General features: G+C 42.7%; 2 protein-coding genes across 8 annotated transcripts in view; one reads left to right on the top strand and one right to left on the bottom strand.

Moving 5' to 3' along the window:
• LOC6528846 (cAMP-dependent protein kinase type II regulatory subunit) overlaps window positions 1-15,703 on the top strand; it is a 31,623-nt gene extending 15,920 nt beyond the window's left edge. The window contains exons 1-9 of one of the 5 annotated variants that reach the window (XM_039371364.2): window positions 6,832-6,960; window positions 8,603-8,660; window positions 9,554-9,735; window positions 9,975-10,075; window positions 10,713-10,808; window positions 10,951-11,098; window positions 11,170-11,245; window positions 11,626-11,811; window positions 12,986-15,703. In XM_039371364.2, coding sequence (XP_039227298.2) covers window positions 6,835-6,960; window positions 8,603-8,660; window positions 9,554-9,735; window positions 9,975-10,075; window positions 10,713-10,808; window positions 10,951-11,098; window positions 11,170-11,245; window positions 11,626-11,811; window positions 12,986-13,116 — 1,104 coding nt within the window. In that variant the 5' untranslated portion in view covers window positions 6,832-6,834 and the 3' untranslated portion in view covers window positions 13,117-15,703. Of the gene's footprint in view, window positions 1-4,011; window positions 4,233-6,831; window positions 6,965-8,602; window positions 8,661-9,553; window positions 9,736-9,974; window positions 10,076-10,712; window positions 10,809-10,950; window positions 11,099-11,169; window positions 11,246-11,625; window positions 11,812-11,984; window positions 12,309-12,354; window positions 12,626-12,985 lie in introns of those variants that run through there. The other 4 variants (XM_039371363.1, XM_002089842.3, XM_015198761.2 and 1 more) reach the window with 4 other exon arrangements.
• A 393-nt stretch (window positions 15,704-16,096) lies between these two features.
• LOC6528845 (transitional endoplasmic reticulum ATPase TER94) lies at window positions 16,097-20,621 on the bottom strand. 3 transcript variants are annotated; one of them, XM_002089841.4, is made up of 5 exons: window positions 20,464-20,621; window positions 19,109-19,211; window positions 16,985-19,021; window positions 16,765-16,919; window positions 16,097-16,700 (listed from the first exon to the last, which is right to left on the bottom strand). In XM_002089841.4, the coding sequence occupies exons 1-5, from the start codon at window positions 20,478-20,480 to the stop codon at window positions 16,607-16,609; spliced, it is 2,406 nt and encodes an 801-aa protein (XP_002089877.1). In that variant the 5' UTR covers window positions 20,481-20,621; the 3' UTR covers window positions 16,097-16,606. The 3 variants fall into 3 exon arrangements, with proteins under 3 accessions (XP_002089877.1, XP_015054079.1, XP_015054078.1); XM_015198593.3 differs by lacking the exon at window positions 20,464-20,621 and adding an exon at window positions 19,287-19,455 and having other exon boundaries at window positions 16,765-16,916; XM_015198592.3 differs by lacking the exon at window positions 20,464-20,621 and adding an exon at window positions 19,287-19,453.
• Between the last annotated feature and the right edge of the window lie 2,882 nt (window positions 20,622-23,503).

The following is a 23,503-nucleotide window of genomic DNA, read 5'->3' as shown; positions in this document are numbered from 1 at the left end:
TAACCCAATTCGAATTCAATAGAGTGGGGAGGTCAAGTTGGGTTGGGTTGGCTAGGTCTCGGTCTGGGTCTCGGTCTGAGCTTGGATCTGGGTGAAACACTGTCAATGACACAGGCAGACCTCGATATGTGGTCATGGGACATGCATAATAATTAGGCTGCCTCTAGGGCTTCTTTGTTTGAGGTCTTCCAACAGTTGAATACACGAACTGACCATCAAATTCGAGATGTGTCCATATCGTTTGGCTAATTAGACACACACACATTGCTAGTGTGCCGTTCCCTAATGAAGTCATTTGAAGCAGACCTTGTGATTGTCGCCGCCGCTCGTGAACCCGAAAAAAGCCAAAACCCAAAACCCACGCACAGGTGTCCCATTTCTGAAATGTTGACGTAATTGGATAGGCCAACTGACACAGAATTCCGACGAAGGATCCTGAAAAGAGGTCGGTTGGGCAACCAAAACAACGCCATATGGATTTTGTGTCATCTGGCCTTTCGGGACAAGTAAATCCTCAAGGTTGTTTTGTTGCAATCTTACTATGTCTTATTATCGCTGTTTTGTAATTTGATAGTGAAGGGCTTTAAAAGTATATTATATTGTTTAATGCTAACTCATATAGAAATTTGCCGTTTATAGTACTAACAATATTTGTGATATTGGTATTCAAAAAACCAAATGCAACTTGAAGGGATCCGTACTACGGATTTACAAGTTTTGAAAAACTCTTCGAGCTGTTGTTCGTTTTAGCGACATAATAAGATGCTCCCAGCAAATATTCATGGTATTCAGCAATGTATGCCTTGAATGATTCAGGCCATTCATTATGAATGGAGAGCATAAAACCGATTCCAAATGTAAATGCAATTTTAAAGTTGGATTCAATTTCGTTGCCAGCACAAAACTCAATTTCGCAATTTTGTAAAAGCGCAAACATGCGGGGAAGAAGGGGCTAAAGGTCGGGCATCCAGAGGATACTCACCACCCACTGTGGGTGGCCATGGGTGACGATGGGTGGGCGCGGTTAGGTGCTTTCACCTTTCACCACCACCTGCAGCTGCAGCTGCAGTAAAAATGACATTAAAATGGAAGTCATATGCACATGGTTAACTCGCCACGCATAACCAAGCTGGAAGGAGGGGGACGCGGAGCGGAGAGCTGGCGAAATTAGTTTGCCTTAATCCCATAAAGCGCTGCCCCCGTTGATGATGCCCATAATGACCGTAATGATGATAATGATGAAAATGATGATGCTGGCCAACGGATAGAGACGTGAACAAAACCGAAACTCGGGAAATTCCATTAGGGGAGTGGGTATGCGAATGCGAATGCAAAACGCGAATATAAATGAACATTTTAATGGAAATGACAACATAAAACAGATGCAGCTAAAGTACGATTGAAATATAGATACCGAGCAAAATTCCATCAACTGTTTTTAGTCGAGAAAAAATGAACTTCCATTCCCATTTGAATCGCTTATAGCCAATAATAAAGTTTCTTTTTATAGAACGTAATCGATAAAAGAACGGGTTACACCGGAAGAAAAGTGTTTGCAATCGTTCTGCATTTGCATTCTAAAAATTTCATTATGCTGGTATTAATTTATACTACAAAACACCTTACTTATTTGCACTGCTTTTTGGCTTGTTTTCCTTTTTCCAGTGCGAAAAACGCAATCTTGTCAAATGTGATTATTCGATAAAAACCATAAAGACCTCTGCCTGTAATTAAGTTATTATCTTTATTTTTATAAAATTTAATCAGCTTAACTCAGTTAAATTCGTGGAGTGCGCGTATTAAAGTCTGACTCAGCTGACTTCACCCATTTTACGAATGTGTAGATATTTATGTATGAATGTATATAGGTATATCCCGTCTAAAAGTGTCGGCGAAATGGTTGTGCATTTTTACCTTCCTTCACCGGCAGCTGCGGAAATTGTGAGGAAATGAAAATGGTTTAACTTTTCTTTCTTGTGTGCTCTCCGTTAACTTTTCTATTTTTTCCCATGCCCACAACCCACCATCCACCACCCACAGCCCATCACCCCGCACCCAAATCCTTGACTGCTGTGTAGAAAATAAGAAAAGCGAGGGACCGGTGGACATTTCATTCAGCCTCCTATTACTCGAGCCCAACTATTTATAGGTTCTCAGATGTCTGTGCAATTGCCGTTCGTGTGGATGCAGTGCGTTGAGTGAACCACCTTGACCCACTCTAATTGCATTTGCACCGCCTAATGTCTAATGCTCTCAGCCGAACCAAGAGCAATGAAATAAAAAGTGAACAAAAACTGAGAAAAACAGTACCTAGTCGGCTTTTGGCCAGGCCAATCAGTGGGGGCACTTAAACGCCCAATTGGCTATTGAGTCGAGATACATTTCAATTAAATTTTCATCGCAATCGAGCCTTGTTTGGTAGGCGGAGCAAACCTGTATTAGTTTTAAATATTTATTTGCTCCAACGCAGCCCGCAGGGCAAGTTGAATATTAATGAACCTAATTGAAAAAGTTCGGATGAAACAACAGCGAACAGAACAATAACCAAAGGATTTTGCTCAGCCAGAAATTAATTTCCAAATTAGGGCGAATAAATGTTGCGGGCAGAAGTTGCAGAAAGCCTCCAGCAAATCATTCCATTCCTTAGGCCAAGTCTCAATACTCAATTTACATAATTACGCACATTTGGCGGAAACTTATAAATATTTATGCCGATGCTTAAAATTTAAGTTGCTTGTTGGTTTTGTAGACGACAAAATGTAAAAGGGGGAGATTTCTAGGATAAAACCAGCAGGGTGGAAAAATAAGGTCTTCCATTTATTCCCAGGCAGGAAAGTGAATTCACGTATAGGAAAACTCTTCTGATATTTTAATATTCCCCAAGTTGTTATTGGAATAATTATGTAAGTGGCTATGTGCAAGCAGGAACATTTTCTTAACCTTTAAACAGCAGAATGCCACTTTATGTAGGAGGTTTGTTGGTAACTGCTAAGACAATTGAGTTATAATCATTCCTTTGTTATCTATAATGAATCACATACAACACTGACCATTCAAAAGATAGCCATACAGCCATCCGCTATCTGTTGCGACTGAATGTGTTTTATAAGCACGTTTTTAATTGCATCAGCAGTTGCGACCTCATGTAGCCTTTTTACTGCGAATCGCAAAGACTACACCATCGAAAACAATTTCTATAAAAATAAAGAAACCCAAGTGAAAAGTGAATTACTCGTAAATTATATTTGTCGCAGCTCGTTTTGGGCAGAGCAGAAATTTGACATGAATCTCACGTCTGTCGTTTCGCCGAACGACCCGTTCAAACCAAAATCTCAAATTGTGCAATGTTGAATCATGAGCAGAGTTCGGCTTGGGTTTGGTTGACTGATGGGTGGATGGGTATTATGGCTGTTATGGTGCTGGTGACGACAAGCACGGCCATGATGGATCGGATCAGGTGGGTCACCCGGTACCCGGTAATTGCCATCTAAATGAGCGACAGCCAGCAGGTGACCGTTGGCCGCAGGTCAAACACGGAATCCCAACCAATTCGGCATCTCTCCTTGTAACCCTGATGGATTCACTCTTTTTGGGTGTCCCATTGCATTTGCAGTGAATTAAATGAGTGCGAGCATCGCCTTTAGTACTTTTTCATTAATTTCCACGCAAATCAGTTGTGCATGAAACTATGTTTGTGATATCTTTCGTCGTATTACTATGATTTAAGCTGATTACTACATGGATTTACGTTGTAGCAAAAGTTTTCCATGCACGTGGTTTACAAAAAGTATATAAAGCAAGGCGACAGGTCAATCATAACATGTTTCTGTTTTAATTTGTGATAAATTGACAAATTGGCAATACCTAGATGTGTATACATACAGCAAATGGTTAAGCACTGACCTTTCAGTATATATTTAGTTCGAAAACAGTATATTTGGGAAACTAATAAAATCTGCCTATTTTAATTCAGATAATTCAGATATTTTCAATCCATACTTTCTCTTGCAGCACAAACATGTCGAGCGATTCGAGTCGAAGGATCCAGGTGCCCGAGGAGCTGAAGGAGGTGCTGCTGCAGTTCTCGATCTCCTTCCTGGTGGAACAGCCTCCGGACGTGATCGATTACGCCGTGGAATACTTCACCAAACTGCAGTCGGAACGCCCAAGCGTCTCTCACACGGATCAAAGCACCGATGACCAGCTGAGCGTCAACTCACAGGATGCCGATGGTAAGTGGAGTTTTACTTTATTACAACCGCTTCTACGAACAGCTTCTTTAAGCTGCCGGAATCCGGTGTGTTTTTGTATTTATTTCCATAGCAATTCGATTGCGTGTCCTGTCAACTTCTTCTTGGCTTAACTGCCAGCCCTAAGTCTGGTTCGTTTTGCATTTTCTGCTGCTGCGTGTTGCAAAATTCCTGCCGGGGAAAGTTGCACTTTTATTTTTACTTTGCACTTACTTTTTCAGTACTCTTTTCTCAGTCTGTGCTCTATTTCCGCCATGCGACTTTCCGTGAACTGCTGCGTAGTTGATGCAAATCTCTGACGTCAGCGATGTCGGTTCGGTTCGGCAAATAGACAATCTGCTGGTGTAATCCCCCCGACATTTGAGGCCAATTTTTTGGCCGTGAATAGATCGGGGAAATCAAGATTTATTCGGCTGGCAGACATTGAAACGTTTTCTCTTACATCAGATGAATTTCCCATCATTTGGAGTTTTTCCCGCAGCACGTGTTCAGATAATTAGCCTGGGCCACGCATATGGCCATAAATCGTTGGGCTCCCACCACGAGCATACAAAATAAGAAATTAAATAATGATGGTGATGAAGCCTTGCTCCTGATCCTCCTCCTGCTCCTGCTCCTGCTCCTGCTTCTGCTTCGGCTTCTGCTCCTCTGGATGGGCCTCCTCTGTCTGCGGGCTTTTGTTCACAGCTTCCTTTTGCGTGTTTATCTTCCGGTTAATCAAACACGCAGCCCTCGAGAGAGGAGGCGGACGCCATGTCGAGTGGGTGGATTGCTGGCCATGCGGATTGGGGGGCAGATGAAATGGGGCACACTGCTGCTGTCATTAAAAATCTATTAATTGTGCACACAGCAGACCGAAGAGCTGAGCCAACGTGCAGCTGTCAATCCTTTTTCTACTTCAATATTAGATCCACTCGCAGTCGTTCTTTCTAAACGCCAGCTAGTTTGTGCCAGCTGAAGGGGCTTTAACTAGGTTGAAGGACTATGTTTCAAAGATAATCACGCATATGCGAATATTTCATGCTCAATAAGTAACTATTCTGTTGAAAATACTGTTCATGAACTATTACTTACTCAACTCAAAAGTTACACCACCAAAGATCAAACCTCAAAGGTATCAAAGAAACTTGTGAAATGACATTTTGCTCACATATATAGTTGAGCTGGTTTGCTGGGTTTATATATATTCTAAGACTTGGTGAATTTAAATTGTGCATGAATCCCAATTTGACATCCATTTCGATTGATTACCATATACCAGTCAAATCGTTCGACAGTGCCTGCTACAACCACCAAACTTCCAGCAAATTCATTCCGGATTCAAAAGTATTATAGTTCTAGACCTTTGTCTCACTATTAACGTCTGGCTGCCATGGCCAACTTCATCCGCTTTGGGTGCCCAGTGAAGCCGGGGAAATTGCTTCCAGCTTCTGCCTCAACTGAAGCGAAAATGGCACGCAAATAGCTACTGGCCACGCCCACCGCCCACTTACCACGCTTTTCCGCCCTCTTGGGTTTTCCATCGATCGGAATCCGTATTTTTGTGCTTTGATGTCTATTCGTGGCCGGAAACCTTGCAGCACAGTTTCTGTTTAACTTTGGGCTTTAAACCGGCTGAGACAATTATATCGCGCATACGCCGAGTAGGCCCTTGTGGCTCAATAAGGTGTCTGTGTGTGTGTGTGTGTGTTTTGGCAGGTGGTCGGTCAAAGGTATGCGCTGGGCATGGAACATTTTATTAACACTCCTGTTGGCCACAACGTCAAACCAAGGGAAAAAGCGGGAGCAACGAGTGGTTGGTTGGTCGTATGGCCAGGCGATGGCCAGGTCGAGGGTTATGTTTTGCAGGACTTGCTGGTCCACTGAAGCATACTGATGAACAGCTCAGCAGCCGCACACGCTTCATCGGGCACACAGGGCGCATGACACGCCCCGGGGGCGGTGGGGATTGCTTGAGGGGCGGAGGGCGTGGCCGAGTGGAGTGAGGTACATTTCAAAATTATTGACATGCCAGCAGCGTTTGTGGCAGGACTCTAGCCTGGATCGGGGGCACAGACTGAACGGAAATGCCATCTCTCTCCTTTCATCCATCCTGTTTGCTCTGCACCGGAGCGTCCTCCTGTTGCGCTTAATAATAATGTGTATATGAATGCTTATATGAAAGAGCTGAGGGAATGCTCATGTTAATCAAGACAAAGCAAAGTGGTGCTGCTATTTATAACGCAGCAGGGAAAGAAATTAGATAGATGCCATTTTTGTATGAAACGGAGTTAATATGTACGATTGTTTTGCTCTAATATAAAACGTATTCAGTTACTTTTCAGCAGCCGTATCCCTGTAAATAAGTGTTTCTTCCAGTACGATTGATTCTCTGTTGTCCAACTTTGGGGACTTTTCTCTCAGTGCCTCGCCAACAAAGCGATAGACAGCTGGCACACACCCACACACAGGGAGCTGTATAAATAGACGGCCGACTAACACTGGACCGCTTGAGTGGCGTGTTGTGCTGCCTACTTACAGGCACTATTTCCGCCTTGGTTTGACGTTTGCCTGTCATCAGCGACTCCAGCGGACGTGGATGGCAATGTGGATGGCGATGTGGTTGGTGAGCGGCGATGTGGCGATGCTGTGCCTCTTGTGGCACCATTGGCACTTTCAGTCGCTCGGAGGACGTCACAAGGATAGCACGCACATCCAAAACCGTCCTTCAGTCGGTTTGTCACTCAGTTTTTGAGCCCGTTTGCTTGTTGGCCAAGCATTCATTTATTCATTCATTCATTCATTCAATAGTTTCATTCATTCATTCATTTCTGCTCACGTCGTCAGCGTCGGAAGTTGTCGTCCTATATAGAAATATATATGTATCTCGCAGTCGTCCTCGTTGCTGTTGTTCCACTCTGCTAATGAAATTAATGCAGACAACTTTTTATTTGCCATTCTTAATTGAATTCCCCAGCTTATTTGACTGAGTGCATTTGTGTTTGTGAAGCAAGAAACGTACTTAATTGAAATACTTTCGGTGCATCAATTACCAAATGATATTCAAAGTTTTGCCAGCGGGCTCAGTTGACATCTAAAATCTTTCAAAACTAAATATTTCCCGTGCGCAAAACTCTGCCTCAATTAGTTTTCGTTTCGACCAAAGCAAGATTTAGCTTAACATACAATATGATTTCACCATGAATACGTAAAAAGAAGTTGAATTTCATAGTGATATTTTTCTATCATATTGGAAAAAATTAAAGATGTGGTATTTCAAATATGTTAATCAATTCTAAAACCCTAGTACAGCGCAAAATATTGTCTGTTTTTAAAGTTTTTAAGAACTGAGAATATCGTTCTCTAGGCACCAGTATTTTTAGAAATATAAGGGAATAAAAAATATTAACTTAAAACGTCTTGTGAAGGTCTCAAAATTACAGCGAATCAAAAATCTGAAAAATATTGCGCGCAGTTTATACTAAAAAGTTTCAAGTTGGAACATCAAATAACGCTTAAATAAGGAATCGTAAGTTTTTGGGATTGATAGACATTTGCAAATCTTCTAATTACCAGACTATAAATCAAAAATCTCAACAGACCTTGCACATTAGGCTGCAATAAAAACCAGACCAGATCACTGAGGCAATTGCCATCCAAGATTTCGAACGTGGGCGTCTCTACTGCTCCACACAAAACACAATGCAAACAGACAGCAGACAGGCAGACAGACGAGATGGGTATATACTCGTATACATTCAGGGCTTGGATAAATACTTATCTGGAGGGGAAATGGACGTGCACTTGGCCCGTCTAGGTTCACACTTTTTGCGGCTTTGGGCGGGAAGGGAAACTTGAGGAAAATCCAGAATGCGTGCCTGGGAAACTGTTGCGTAATTGCATCATTAGGTTGACACTCTTAACTGGCAACTTGACACGACTGCGATAGAAAACTGCGGGCTGCAGTGCAAATATTTTCTGCCAATCCAATCCAAAACCAAACTCAAAACCAAATCCGAAGCCGAATCAGCAACAGATTTTGCTGTGCTGAAACTCACAACACAGATACACAAACATTTTCGACTGACTTGCTGAAGGCTTTGCCAAACATTCGAGTGCATAAATATTTATTACGCATACGCTGCGTGTGACGGGAAAGCCAAGCGCTCGGTGTTTGCGCTGGTTTTGTATGGTTTTTTTTTTCTCTTTTTTTTGCGTCTACATACATCAGTCACCTTGGGTTACATATACTCGTACACCCATCACATTTTTATTTCTACTTATTTTTAAACGTGTTCATGCCTAACTGGTTTTTATTTTCGCGCTCGTTGCAACCGATTTGAAATTGTATCTAAATTCGGAAACACGCACAGAAAGCAGCAGCAGTGCAATTGAAAATGTCCACTCAGGTGTCTGGTAATTTATTGGCTGGTGAGTAGTGGCTTTGCTTTGCTTTGCTTGGCCAAAGCAAAAACCGATTTTTGTTGACCAAAAATACTGTGTGTAGACAAAAACATGAGCACTTAAGGTGTTGTTGTGCTCGGTTTGAATGTATAATTACAGCAATTGATTTTGCGGTCATGTGAACCTGGGCAAACATTTAAATATCTGTAGCAGGCAGGGAAGTGATACGATCAGCCTTGATTGCCTTGCATGTTTGACAAATATTCTGTAAGCTGGACAATGCCTCACATTTGTGCTGTATGTGAAAGGCATTCTACGAACTATGGTCCATCTGGGATTGTCACACACAAAAAAAGTTCAAAGAGTTCACCAACCCATAATATTTTTAGTGGTAATTATGATGTTTTGAAGTGAAACACAATACAAATCTAATTTAAATGGTTTTTGGTTTGAAAAACAAACTAATAAATGTGCTATAATTCTATAAAGATAAATTAAAGCTATTTCGAATTCAATTGCATTCGTTTATTTGGATGATAGTTAAGCAAAAAAATCTATTTATTTGTGACACTTTAAGCGTAAATGCATCTTTTTCGGTGTAAAAGCCTGCAGCTGAGTGAAAAATTTGTGCAGATGCTCCCAGACTTTGCCGTACATGGCTCCACATTCCATTGGATTATGCTGCCTGTCGTTGATATGCGAGCTCCTCTGCAGTTTCATTTGAATTGCAATTGTGGCGCAGCAGGAGATGTGCCAGACCAGCAGATTCCAGGCTGATGACAGTGCCCAGATAGCTGGGCATTATTTTGTCGGTCATTAAATGAATACGTGGCTGTTCATGGGATTCACTTTAAGAGGCTCTCAATAGACCTATACCATATTCCTGATTTATGTTTTCGCTTCGTTTCATTCTGATTCAGCGGAACCACCAGTGATGGCCAGCTCGCGCCGCAAATCAGTTTTCGCCGAGGCCTACGATCCGGAGGCGGATGACGACGATGATGGCGCCACCGCCGTCTTCCCCAAGACAGATGAGCAGCGCGCACGGCTGGTTGAGTCGGTGAAGAACGTCCTCCTCTTCCGATCCCTCGAGAAGGAGCAGGTTCGCAGCCACTACATAAATCATAAGTCTCTCGGGGGAGCTGGAAGAAGTGATGGGGATGGGAATGGGAAAGGCGTAGGGGAAGGGAAAGGAGCAGGCATACACGCATCAGTGTTTAACCCGAATAAGTGTCTGCCTGCGGTTTTCCTTTTACGGGGATTATCCCCCATCAGGCAGGCTTCCCTTGGCTCCCCAAATAGACCCACACCATGTCCCTTGTAACTGATTTGTTTTCGCAGATGAACCAAGTCCTGGATGCCATGTTCGAGCGGAAGGTTCAGCCGGGTGACTTCATCATCCGCCAGGGTGACGACGGCGATAACTTTTATGTTATTGAATCGTAAGTAAAACAAAACAAATTTCAATCAAACTCCATGAATAATGCACATTTTCTGTTTGCCGAAAGTTAACTTGAACTTGTGGTAACTTTTCATAATTTGGTGTGGGCTGCCTCAAGCTTGGCATCGATATGGAAGTACTTCCAGAAGGAGGAAAAGCTTTCACAAATATGTAGTGTAGTGAGCTTAGCGTAAAAAGAAAGAGTACGTTTCCATAAAAATATTCGTAAGTGAAAAGTTATTAATAAAATATGGAATTTTATGGTACTTCATATTAAATAAGGCAAATGTTTGTTTAATTTAGTAGTCATTACTGCCGCAGATATGACAGCATAGAAGAAAATAAACCGCAATAGAGCAAATATTCCATATATATGGAAGCGAATTAACCTTTTTAGAATGAACTCAAAGAACTTCAACCGCAATATTACTCATGCAGGCAAGAGAAGCTCATTCATTTGCGTGAGGCTTAATTAATTCGTGTTTGAATGGGAATTAGTATTTGATATGGCAATTAATGAGTACTTGCATATTGATGAGCACACACACGCACCGCATCAATTATAAATTGCATTCAATTAAAGTGGATTTTTCGTGCCTTTCTGATCTCGTAACCCCCGCATTTTCCCTTCTCCGCAGTGGCGTCTACAAAGTCTATATTAATGACAAGCACATTAACACCTACAATCACACTGGACTCTTTGGTGAATTAGCGCTGCTCTACAATATGCCCAGGTATGTGCGACCCTCGTATTTGATCGATTCATTTAGTCAAATTTTCCGCGCTGTCTGAGCCACAATTACAACGTGCTAATGGCTGTATACATATATATGTATATATATAGACGTGTATCTAATTTTGAACTTAAATATCTAGAGCGGCCACCGTGCAGGCGGAAACCAGTGGTCTACTTTGGGCCATGGATCGCCAAACCTTCCGCCGCATCCTCTTGAAGTCGGCCTTCAGGAAGCGGAAAATGTACGAGGAGCTGTTGAACAGCGTGCCCATGCTGAAGGCCTTGCAGGTGAGTCCCCACACTCCCAATGCTCCCTTAATCGATACCATGTATCCACACACACCTCTCTTGTGCTCCAGAACTACGAACGCATGAATCTGGCGGATGCCTTGGTTTCGAAGAGCTACGACAATGGCGAACGCATCATCAAACAGGGTAAGTGAATCGCAAAGTTGGGGGAAGAACTCCCTGAGGTGAATCAACGTGCAATCTTTGTTATTTTACTGTGGGTTTTGCAAGGAATAAAAAGATCTAGTGCCTTGCTATTACATTTCTATTAAATAACTCTTCCCCAATTAAACCACAGAAATTGTGATAAAAGCCAATGAACTCAAGGGAAACATTTAATTTTAAAAGTTAATCTTCTGTATAAATGGTAATTTTTTTATTTATTCTTTCAAGCGTATTGTTTCAAATATAATTACTTAAATATAAGTATATTATACTGCCGTTTGTCGACCTTAACCAATAAAAGCTTTTTTTCGAGTTCCTTTTGGATATCTTCTAATGGCTGCGATTTTTCGCCCGATTCCCAGGTGACGCCGCCGACGGCATGTACTTCATCGAGGAGGGAACGGTGTCCGTGCGCATGGACCAGGACGACGCCGAGGTGGAGATCTCGCAGCTGGGAAAGGGACAGTACTTCGGCGAGCTGGCGCTGGTGACACATCGACCCCGGGCAGCATCCGTCTACGCCACGGGCGGCGTCGTCAAGCTAGCATGTGAGTGTCCTGGCCGGCGGAATGGCTACACGGAAAGCGTTTCAGTCGATCCCCCGCTTGACCTAATCCCTAATGCTTTTGTTTATTTGTTTTTGTTCTTTGTCCTGTCCACGCCCCATGCCACAATGCCCCCCAACGCCCAATCCCTTGTATGTTTTGTGCACTGTGTGTAGTCCTGGATGTTATTTGCTTCGAACGCCTCATGGGAAAGTGTAGTGGGGGCATTCAGCGTAGCATTAGTGGGTATCGCTATCTGGAACAGGATCTGCGCGAATATTTCGGCAACTTACCGCTAAATTAGCTCTATAGTTGTAGAATTAGTAGTCGTAGTTACAATCCCATTTTCATGACCCTAATTCACTAGACTAGAATTTGCATGTAAATTGAATTAGGTCTGAAAGGTGTAGCCTTCAATATGTACTATGTATGAGTGTACTATGAATGTACTTTAATGAGCAGGGACTGTACTTTTCCTTAAGTTGCTAAACAATAAGGTCATGAAAACTCCATAAAAACTTCACTTTAATTCTAAACTCCGTCCAGTCCTAGACACAGAGGCCTTTGAGCGCATCATGGGCTTCCTGACCGATGTACTCAAGCGCAATATAGTTATCTATGAGCAAATGTTCACCGACATGGCCCGTCGAAATACGAATTTGTGAAGCAAGCAGTTTGAACGAGTTGGTTTTAGTGTTTTAATTTTTGTAGTTTATTTATATCCCAAATTCGCAAATGTACCATAAAATCTTTCTAATCTACAAAGCTATTCAAAATTTAAGAAGTTCAATAAAGTATAGATTTGTTCCGACACACACGCACAAGAGTACATGTTATGGGACCATCCCCACCACCTTAGTTTCAACTAAACCCACAGCACTGAAATTGAAATGAATTTTGAATGTCTGAAGCTGACACAGGCACTAAAGGTTGATGGATCGGTAAGAGATGCAGAAGGAAATGCAGATGATGTAGTGGGGCCTGCGGTGATCAAGAATTAAGTTATAATGGTTACCCAATTGGATTTGGTGTGGTGTGTGCTAATATGTTCTTTAATAAGTACTACTAAACAGCCAGTTCCCAAGAAATCCCAATTCCTCAGCATGCCTTAAGTGTTTCAGAAGCGTTTTATAAAGTTGATCTGAACTAATGATTATACCGCTTTCCCATTATCTAGTCCTCGATGTCAAGGCCTTTGAGCGTTTGCTGGGTCCCTGCATGGATATTATGAAGCGCAACATTGACGACTACGAGTCGCAGTTGGTAAAGATATTCGGCAGCAAAAACAATATCACCGATACACGATAAAAAGTCTGAACAACCAACCAACCAAGCAACCAACCAACCAACCAACCACAACAGCCACAACAACCACCATCAACAGCTACAACACACAGCAACTGAAACTGAAAGGTCACTTGCAGGCTTCCTAGAATTTTATTTTGTAACCATGTTTCTTTAAAATTGAGCAACTCTACGGACAGCACATAAGAGCAGATCACAACCCACAGCAATGCACAAATACCAAACAAAACACAAGGACACAAAATCACGTAAACCTAATCATGAATATTTGATAATTGAAATTAATCTATAATACTACGATAATAATGATTATAATGATGATGATAGTGTTGATCATGTTGGGGAGAAGCTTCGCCATGTTTCTAATCCAAAACAGAGAAGCAAGCAAGCGAGTTAAGAATTGTATTGTATGTATTTAGCAATTGTAATTTGTAATGTATTTAATTGGGCAAAACTGAATTCAAATGCAATCAGCAAAGAGAAACAACAAACGATTGGCTCAACGAAAATGTTAAAAATACTAATTTAAGTTTTGTTTATTCATAACTTTTTGTTATCCATTGATTTATTCATAATTTAGAAAATAACGCAATCACTTGTTTCATTGGCTGCTAGTTACTGATAAGCAAAAAGTAAGCAAAATATATCAAATAAGAGCAAATAGAACACCCACACACATCAGCTAAGAGTTTCCCCACATCTATCGGGAAACTATACTTACCCAAGAATCGAGAAGTATTCGCCCGGGGAACCCCAAACCAACAACCATTTAATGTATGTGTGTATGTACTAGTCTATACAAGAAGCAGCTGGACAGGCGATTCGGCCATCAGAGAGTAGGGAAGATATCAAATTTTCAGATCCCCGAGATGAAGGCTTTCCACTTCCTAAAGCGATCTCACAGTAGGCACACGAGGATGTTATTGTTATTCAGTTCTCGGAGCGGAACGAAAAGAAAACAAATAAGTAATGCTAAAGGCACAATCAATATGTTGCATGGGATCAACTTAGAAAACTTTGAGAAAAACTAGCGAAAAATACGAAATTTAGCAGAGAACGCGGGGTGAGAATGGAAAAGTGGGTTGAACCAGGGCATAATTGCTTAGACCGCTTTCAACACGAGTATATCCAAATATTTAATCCTTTATTTTCGGGCCATGGCGAAAACGAATCAAAGCAATATCGATGGCCTGGATTATGTGTACTTAGTATGTCCCTGTTTTTGTTCCTGTTCAATATACCTATACCTATACTTATACCTACATATACACATACCTACATATATCTCTATTTATACAACTGAATGAGCTTAAACTATGGTAACGCCTAAACCCAAATCTAAACGACTCCAACTACTTTATATGAGTGTAACCGTATTGTTTTGAACAAACAGCGTAACTAAACAAATCGTAGAGGGATAATCAATGAACTTGCATACGTAGGTATAATATTAAATTAAATCAATTCAACTGGCATACCAACAGTCGACAGGTGTTCAAAGCTAAAAGAAACTACATATAAAGAAACCGAAAATATCATATGTGTAAAACTGCTGCAAGGCGTTCAAATTGCCAGCAGGAAATAATACAACTAAAGTATATAAAAGTATGTTTTTAATCTTAATTGGTGTCTAGTCTATGTTCAAGACTTTAAAGCAACAAATTCTTGGAAATTTTCAAAACAAAAAGAACGCTAGGAAATGAGTTTGAGAAAAACATAAATAATAACTATTACGAGTATATCAAGCGAGTAAAGTTATAGAAATTAATTAAGGTGCAGAAAGTGCTGGCCATTTTCTTCCACAAATCCACAACCACAACACGCACACGAACACACACTCCACACAATACAACCACAAAAACTACACACACGCACACACAAGCCATATTGAATACTGAATACTGTCATCAAGCAAAGCTCAAAAAAAGGATATTTAAAAAATCGTTGAAATCACCGATGACAAGCTCTAAACGCGCAAATTTCAAATTAAAGTCACAGAGGAAGGAGTACATTAAATAAAAATAGTAAAGCCTATTCGTATTTTAACTGTTGTGTTGTAATTATGCATAAAGCGTATTAATTATGTATGTGTAACAAAAATAAAAGAGAAAAACAAATACAAACGAAAACAAAAACAAAAAACAAAGAGTATGTATTACTAAACAAAAAAAAACAAAAACATATTTGCAGATTTGAAGGTGTAGACACTGAGAAAAGAGGAAACACATTTTATTTAAATTAAGCGCCGAAGAAGCTGCAATAACACATTAAAAAGCCAATCAAATTGAAAGTTTCCTGCTTTTGCCATTAACATTATTATTATTATTATTATTATTTCCCTTATCTTCATTTACCGATGCCAAAATATTGATTTAAATAACGAGCGGTTATTAGAATGGCAAAGAAAGTTTATTTATAAGACCGAAGCGATAATGATTATTAAAATATGAAAGAATTCAACTAACTTCATATTAAGATGTCCTTGTTATGTCGCAAAGAATTAATAAAAATAAAAGTAAAAAAATAAGTAAAAACCAGAAAAAGCAAACATGACGAATTAATACAAGTTTAATAAATGCGATAAAACAAATAAAATGATATTGTTAATGGGAACAGGATTTGGGTATTGCTCCACTGGATAGACCTTTTTTTCTGGCAGAAATCGAGGCGAGATTATTTATTACGCATACGCACTGTGGCGTATCAGTAACTTTGTTTTCCTTTTAAAAGGCAACGTTCTGAAACAACGGACGAATTCTAAATTGTCTCGGGGATACAGAATTATATATTCGAGATTCTGTGCTATTAAGAGTTGGACGCTTGCTTCTTGTTACATACGAACGAATGTAGAGAAAGAGTATACTCTACGAGTCATGAGAACATACAAATAATATAATTATTAAAATTTGCTATCAGGATTATTTATATACTTAATGCAGCTGGCTGGTAATGCGGAAAAATAATGCCTACCTGGTTGTGCGCCTTTTGTAATTGAAGGAATATGATTTTATTGAATTTATAATTTTTATTCACTTAAAAACGTAGCTCCAAATACACTTATAATTTTACGGTGTTTAATATATGTATTTATCTTTAAATGTATGTGTGTATGTGTATCGTTTATAATTATGTTTATAGAAACTCATATATCGGAGCCACACTACCGACAATGCACGAATGATTAGTGTGAGGCGTGAAATTGGTCGCCAATTAAAATGGTTTTGGATTAGGCAAGCCCGAATCCAAGATAGAACATTGTCCTGCTGCACGGATTCGTGACCAAAAATAAGGATGGTATCAAAAAAAGTGAATATTGAATCGGGTATGTCATCTGATTTCGCCGTCGGCTGAATGGGTTAGCAAATAGTTGCTGTAGTAAATTACCGCCTCCAGGATGCGAATTGGATTTGTTTTGCTTGCTCGGTTTTACGGAAAAAAATTCATTTAAAAAGTTCCTTTTTGTGGTTTTGTTTTGTGGTGTAAAACTAGGAATCTAACTGTAAAGATCATCGTCGCCGTTGTCGCCTGGCGAGTTAACTGGCAAGTTGTTACCAGATCCTGAGGTGTTGCCGGTTTGACCGGGGAATCTAAAAAAACATATACATTTCCATTAGAAAACGGTTTTGGCAAGAAAGGGCATTGAATTCTTACCTGAAGTTCTGTCCGAATCCACGGGACTGCTGCAAAGTCTGGGCAAACATCTCGTATTTCCTGATGTCATTATCGGACACCGAACGACGAGCGAACTTCATGGCCTCCTCGAAGTGGGCGCTGGTGATCTCCGGCACTGGATCGTCCTCGTCCATCTGATTATATGGTAAATAGTCAAAAATAAATATTCTTTTTTTTTGCGCCAAGCAAGATGACTTACGTCCATCGCCGAGTTCTGGTTTTCGGCGCGCTCCTTTTCGCGTCGAATTTCAGCCTCGATGGCCTGCCGGATGGCCAGCTTACAGGCCCGCTGGCAGATCTCGGTCAGATCGGCGCCAGAGAAGCCCTGCGTCACCTTGGCGATGTAGGTAAGGTCTACTTCCTTCGCCAGCGGGGACTTGCGCAAGTTAGCCTTAAGGATTGCCTCACGCGACTTGTCGTCGGGCAGCGGAATATAGATCAACTGATCCAGACGGCCCGGACGGAGGATTGCCGGATCGATAATGTCGGGACGATTGGTGGCTCCAATAATGAACACGTTCTTCTTGGCTCCCATGCCATCCATTTCGGTAAGGATCTGATTGATCACACGATCAGCGGCGCCGCCTGCATCGCCGACATTACCGCCACGCGCTTTGGCGATCGAGTCCAGCTCGTCGAAGAAGAGCACACAAGGAGCCGCCGAGCGGGCCTTATCGAAGATGTCGCGCACATTGGCCTCGGACTCGCCGAACCACATGGTCAGCAGCTCGGGACCCTTGACTGAGATGAAGTTCGCCTGGCACTCGTTAGCAATGGCCTTGGCCAACAGCGTCTTACCGCAACCAGGGGGTCCGTAGAAAAGGACACCGCGACTGGGCTGCATGCCAAACTTCAAGAACTTGTCTGGGTGCTCCACTGGGTACTGCACCAGCTCCTGCAATTCCTTCTTGACGCTCTCCAGACCTCCGATGTCTGTCCAGGTGGTGTTGGGCACCTCCACAACAGTTTCACGCAGAGCCGATGGACTGGACTTGGTCATAGCGTAGCGGAAGTTCTCCATTGTCACGGCCAGGGACGCCAGCACTTCGGCATCGATCTTATCATCATCCAAATCGATAAGGTCCATCTTCTCACGGATTTGCTGAAGGGCAGCCTCAGAGCAGAGTGAGGCGAGATCAGCGCCAACATGTCCATGGGTTTCAGCAGCAATCTGCTCCAAGTCAACATCATCATGCAGCTTCATGTTCTTGGTGTGAATGCGCAGCACCTCCAGTCGACCAGTGGCATCTGGAATGCCGATGTCTATCTCACGATCGAAACGTCCAAAGCGACGCAGGGCCGGGTCGATGGAGTTGGGCCTGTTAGTGGCAGCCATAACGATCAGATGGGAGCTCTTCTTCATGCCGTCCATCAGGGTCAAAAGCTGCGAAACAATGCGACGCTCCACCTCGCCGTGGGTCTTGTCACGCTTCGGGGCGATGGCGTCAATCTCATCGATAAAGATGATGGCTGGCGAGTTTTTCTCGGCTTCCTCGAAGGCCTTGCGCAGATTCGATTCTGACTCTCCGGCCAGCTTGGACATGATCTCCGGCCCGTTAATCAGGAAGAAAAAGGCTCCTGTCTCGTTGGCCACAGCCCTGGCAATAAGGGTCTTACCGGTACCCGGGGGACCGTACATAAGGATACCGCGCGGTGGCTTCACACCGATGGCCTTGAAGAGCGATGGATGACGCAAAGGCAACTCCACCATCTCCTTGATCTGGGCCAGCTGCTTGCGGCAACCACCGATATCGTCGTAGCCAACTGCGTTTAGGGACTCCTCCTCCTCCTCGCGCTTGATCGGATCACCGTCGCAGAAGATTACCGTCTCGGGAGCCACAATGCAGTAGGGCTCCGGATCGGTCAGCACCACTTTGAACTCAATAGGACGCATGGCTGCGCGCACAATGAAGTTGTCCCCCATGTGGATTGGCCGATAGGCCTCTAGGAAGTACGGCTTCAGATAGATCTCGAAAAGGTTGCCGGTGACGCCTTCGGTGGTGTCGTCGATGGGCAGGATGCGCACCCGCTTGCCGTACTTGACATCCGGGCATGACTGCACGGAAACCACATCTGAAAGATGGACGCACAGGTTGTTGCGCACCACGCGGTTCATGCGGATCTTCTCGTCGGGGCAGGTGTCGTCCGAGAGCACGATGCACACCGTCTCCTTTCGGCGCTTGCCCTTCAGAATCACGGTGTCGCCACGGAAGAGCTGCAGCTCATCCATCTTCGCCTGAAGGTTGAAGCAAGAAAAAGAAAAGCCAAGTCATGTGAATAAGCCACCCAATGACGTGGCCTTCCGAAGAGTGAAGAGTCTTACCTGCGACAGCGACACCACAGAGTTGTCATCATTCTGCGCCTCCTCCACAATCAGTCGGTTTGGACGGTCCTTGCGCTTCAGGATCGCCGTAGCCAGATCTTCACTGCAGGGAAGAAAAAGGATAGCGTAAGACTCATCTCTTAAAAAAAAAACCCTAGGTCCTGTAATTTGGCCTAACCGCTTATCGAACGAGGTTTTCGGCTTCATCTTCTCATCCTGCTCGCTGTGATAGCCCCGCATAAAGTCCCTGGTATCCCCATCATGATCCATCTTATCGATCTTGCTATCGGACATTGTTTTTTTTGGCTTTTAGATATCCCCTGGGATTCCCTTTTTTTTATGGAAACTACTTTCACCAGTAATACAAAATGGAACTACGCTTTTGGATAATTAGGCTTGCCGAATCATTTTTCGTAGCTAACATGATGATCATTGTCTTTCATTGATAGATCCAGTATTTTGGAACATAAAAGGCTGTCACGCTATATTCTACCCAACTTGAGAATCATAAAAATCTACATATATTAATCTGTACGATAGCACAAATGCTGCTTTTTCATTATGTTACGTTATAGTGTTTATTGGTTTTATTTGTGGTGGCTTTAGACATAGAAGATTGTATTTTCTGTACTTGATGCCAACTTTTTTGGCGCCTTTTGGTAAAATAAAACCTAAACGTTTCTATTAATATATTTACTTAACTTTATTTAAACGAATTATTTTAACGTAATTTTTGGGTCATTGGCATTTTTATTTAAACGTTTTATATGATTACTGGCAGGTACAGAGATTACAGATTTTTCTAGAACTAATGCACTAGCACAAAGAAATTTTAAAAGTGGTTTCAAAAAATATAGTATAAGTGAGTTTAATAGGTGTTTAACTTATTAGTATCGAAACAGTTGCCATATATACAGAATTGTTTTTCGTAACCAACGTTAAAAAACACTAAATACAAACAACAACCGAAAAACGTATCCTTCAGCAAAGGACAACTTGTATTTTTGGGACAACAAAGGGAAATCGTAAGTTTTCAAGCGGCAACAACAACTGCAAGGGCAGTAACACCAACAACAACGACAACAACAACGTACTGCAAATGGCGATTCTCGCTGGCTTTTTTCTTCGGTTTTCAGGTTTGCCCTAGTTTCGCAACATTTTGCAACAGAGCATCGAAAAGTCGCGCTAAATCTACGACAGTTCGCGGAAGTCGGCGAAAGGCTTTCACAATTAAATAATAGTATGTCTGCGATGTGGCCCTTGCATATTTTTTCGGCTCAATGACTGCGCGAAATTGGTGATTTTCGACTTGGAGCGCCCCAGTCGGCGTCTATTTGGGCGTCCAGTTCACTTACCCCTTGGAATCTGCCATGGTAAACTAGTTGACGTTGAACTTTTTAGCTTAATGGTACAATTCGGCGCTAGTCGTGCTATTCGTTGAGCTGGAAATCGGCACTTTTAGTCAAATTCAAAGATGAGGCAGCAGAAACAGATTGGTGATGTGGGTTACTAGACATTCATCGATTGGGCTTAGAAAACATCGATTGCTCGGGGCAACTGTCGATGTTTTCTAAATCAAAATGAAGTGGCAGCCCTGAGTGATGGCTAATCGCGCTAAACATAAAGGTGGCAACGTGTGCAGGAGCATAACTTGGCTATGTTTGCTGGCAGAGACTCCCTGCTATGAACCACTTCTGGATAACGTAGGGGCTTACGTTTTGATTACCGAAGTGCAGCATGCTTTTTGGCTGTGTCAATATCTAAAATAAATGTAAGAGCTATGTAGAATTTAATCAATCTACTGCATTTGCTTCTGGAAGTTTTGGAAGTGAGAAAACATCTTGACTTTACATATATGTACCTTTACATGTATATATATATACCTATATAAGTATATATACTTATTTCTGACAAACAGTTACGAACATATTTCCCTAGAACAGTCGGCCATCAACCTGCCCCTGTAGTAACTGCTCAATCGCAGCTTAAGCTCGTAAAAACTTTTTAGTATTCATGGTTTTGGCATTAACGACGCCAATTATGGCAGCGTTTTATTCAGCTTTACTTTCAGTTTTATTTTTTAGCACTAAAGAGAGTGGCAGCGACGTCGGCAGAGCAGAGAGTAGCGCCACTGGGCGTGGCCGCTGCCCCAAAAATTGGGAGCAAACTCCATAGAAGCGCACAACGAATTCAACCAATCGGCTGCAAGTCTCTTGTCTTCGAAGAGCGCCTGCGCAGAGAGCAAAGAAAGTGGAGAGCGGAAACCAGTTTGTTCGAAATGAGGGCGCTGCAGGGGTGGGGCGTTGGGGTGGCTGGTAAAGATGGCCGTCGCCTTCCGCGACGCAGGATGCAGCAGAGCGGGGGGGAGGGGCGGAGGCACCGCCCCAGACCCAAAGTCACAATTATGGGGCACTCATTCATTGCGGTGTATGATGCAAACAGCGCTCGCCTCGCCCGCCCCTCTTACCCATACTCTGATGTACAGTGCGACATCTTTAACTCTGATTTATTCAGAGGGTTTTTGTTTCTATTCACTTTGGGTAGAGGACAAACTGTAATTCTTCCTTCATAAACTATTCAGTATTAAACATAAAATGAGCATCTCTGAGTAGCAGATTGGCTATGATCGGTTTCAAATGCCTGTATTCTGGTAATCACGTACTAACTATGATATAAACAATATAAACTATGCATAAACAAAGTTAACATAATTTATTCAAGTTACAAAAGCTCCAAGCGAAGATGTTCAGGGAATACATTTTATATGAGTGTTTTCTCCAAAGCTTCTCATAGCTAGCAAACGGAACATATTTCTATTAAATTGCAACTATTGTGGTTTAAGCCTAAGTCTGATAACCTATAGATATACAAATATAAAACTTCGCAATATGAAGGCAAACTGGGCTGGTTTCAAAAGATTCGATGTTCTTTACTCCCAGTCCGCCTTAGGGACGCACGACTGTACATCTGGCTTCTGGAATCCGTTTAATCAGACTTCCAAGGAGGCGCACAGTGTCGAGGATGGAGAGTTCTCCTAGTTGACGAGTTAACAGCAATTAGACGTCGACGCCTCATGCTGGATTCGCTTTATTGGAGGTTTATTGAGCGGAATCCCTCCCTTTGTCTTCGTTGTTGTAATTGTTTTTCGGGGGTGGATGGCCGGCTGGCGGAGGGGGTGCGGGTGCGGGCGAGGGTGTCAGTTCACCCGCTGACATTAATTGGTTGTGTACGAGCCAATTTGGCGTAAAAGGCGCTAAATTGATTGCCCTGCGGTTTTAATCGATGCGCATTCATTCCAAATCACGCACATTTATCACCCGCTGAACCCCCGCCCCCTGACATCCACCCACGCACCCCACCCCTCCCCCGATTTTCGGCATGAGATACAGAGTTAGATATGGAAGCCGAGTCACATCTGCGCCGTTTTATAATTGCCGGCAATTGCTGGCCATCCGGGCAATTAACTGAAGTTGCAGAAATCAAAACAGAGCCTGCTGTTTTCCGCAGCTTGTGGAGGTCCAGGAGATCCTCGAGATCCTGGAGATCCTAGAGATCCTGGCCATATAAACCCGTTATATAACCAGTCCTTTAGTTTGGCGGAATTCGCAATGCTACCTGGGAATCGCTGTCCTTTAGCCGTTTTTTGTCTTTCTTGTCCAGCAGTTACGCGGAAGTCGAAGCCGTTTTTTAGCCAACGGATTGGCAAGAGGTAAAAAGGATAATGCTAGGGATTCCGCGGAAGAGCCGCTCGTAGGGTTATGAAATTTTACGCAAGCTGCTGTAAGCAGCTAGTCGAAGGACCCGTCAAGGACCCGTCCCAGCGAACGGGACACAAAGGGGTTCTGCAGGCGCATGAAAGGATTTAGCAGGAAGTTCCTCTCGGCCTCGCAGGATGTCCATAATTGCACGCAATCAGCGCATAATCCCCGCATCATCTCCGCAATTTGGCAGAAGAAAAACTTGGCCCGAACAATGGTGCGAGTTATGGCTAAAAAACACATCGCCGGACAAAGGGAAATTTGCTGCCGACTTGTTGACTTTGCAGCCTTGGGATATCTGGCTATCTTGCTATCTGGGTATCTGGATATCCATAGGATGCGGAATTCAGGATATCTGCAGGACAGGTATGCCGAAAGGATTTGATGCACCCGCCCCCGCGCATCAAAACGGGCAACTTAATTGCCAGAAATTCTCAAAACAAACGAAAACAAACAAATAAACAGAAGGGGGCGCGAAAGGATTGGATTTAGTTGACTTCACTGACAATTAGCCCCTGAACCAGATTGACTTTCTGCGGATCATCTGGGGTAATCGCAGATAATCCCATTACCCGGGCCAGGACCTCGCGACTCTCTCTGGAAGGATTAGGGCGGACCCAGTCAGGGGCAGAAGTCA

Source organism: Drosophila yakuba, chromosome 2L (genome assembly GCF_016746365.2).
Source record: "Drosophila yakuba strain Tai18E2 chromosome 2L, Prin_Dyak_Tai18E2_2.1, whole genome shotgun sequence".
In the NCBI taxonomy this organism is placed as follows: domain Eukaryota; kingdom Metazoa; phylum Arthropoda; class Insecta; order Diptera; family Drosophilidae; genus Drosophila; species Drosophila yakuba.
Note: the sequence above shows the minus strand (reverse complement) of the source record. Positions and strands in the feature narration are given on the sequence as shown.

Excerpts from the sequence above, each read along its gene's own strand:
- LOC6528845 (XM_015198592.3), bottom strand. The coding sequence starts at position 19,402 with ATGTCCGATAGCAAGATCGATAAGATGGATCATGATGGGGATACCAGG. Across the intron at positions 19,022-19,108 it reads CTGTGGTGTCGCTGTCGCAG|GCGAAGATGGATGAGCTGCA; the intron begins GTAAGACTCTTC and ends TTCAACCTTCAG. Across the intron at positions 16,920-16,984 it reads ACCAGAACTCGGCGATGGAC|ATGGACGAGGACGATCCAGT; the intron begins GTAAGTCATCTT and ends CCATATAATCAG.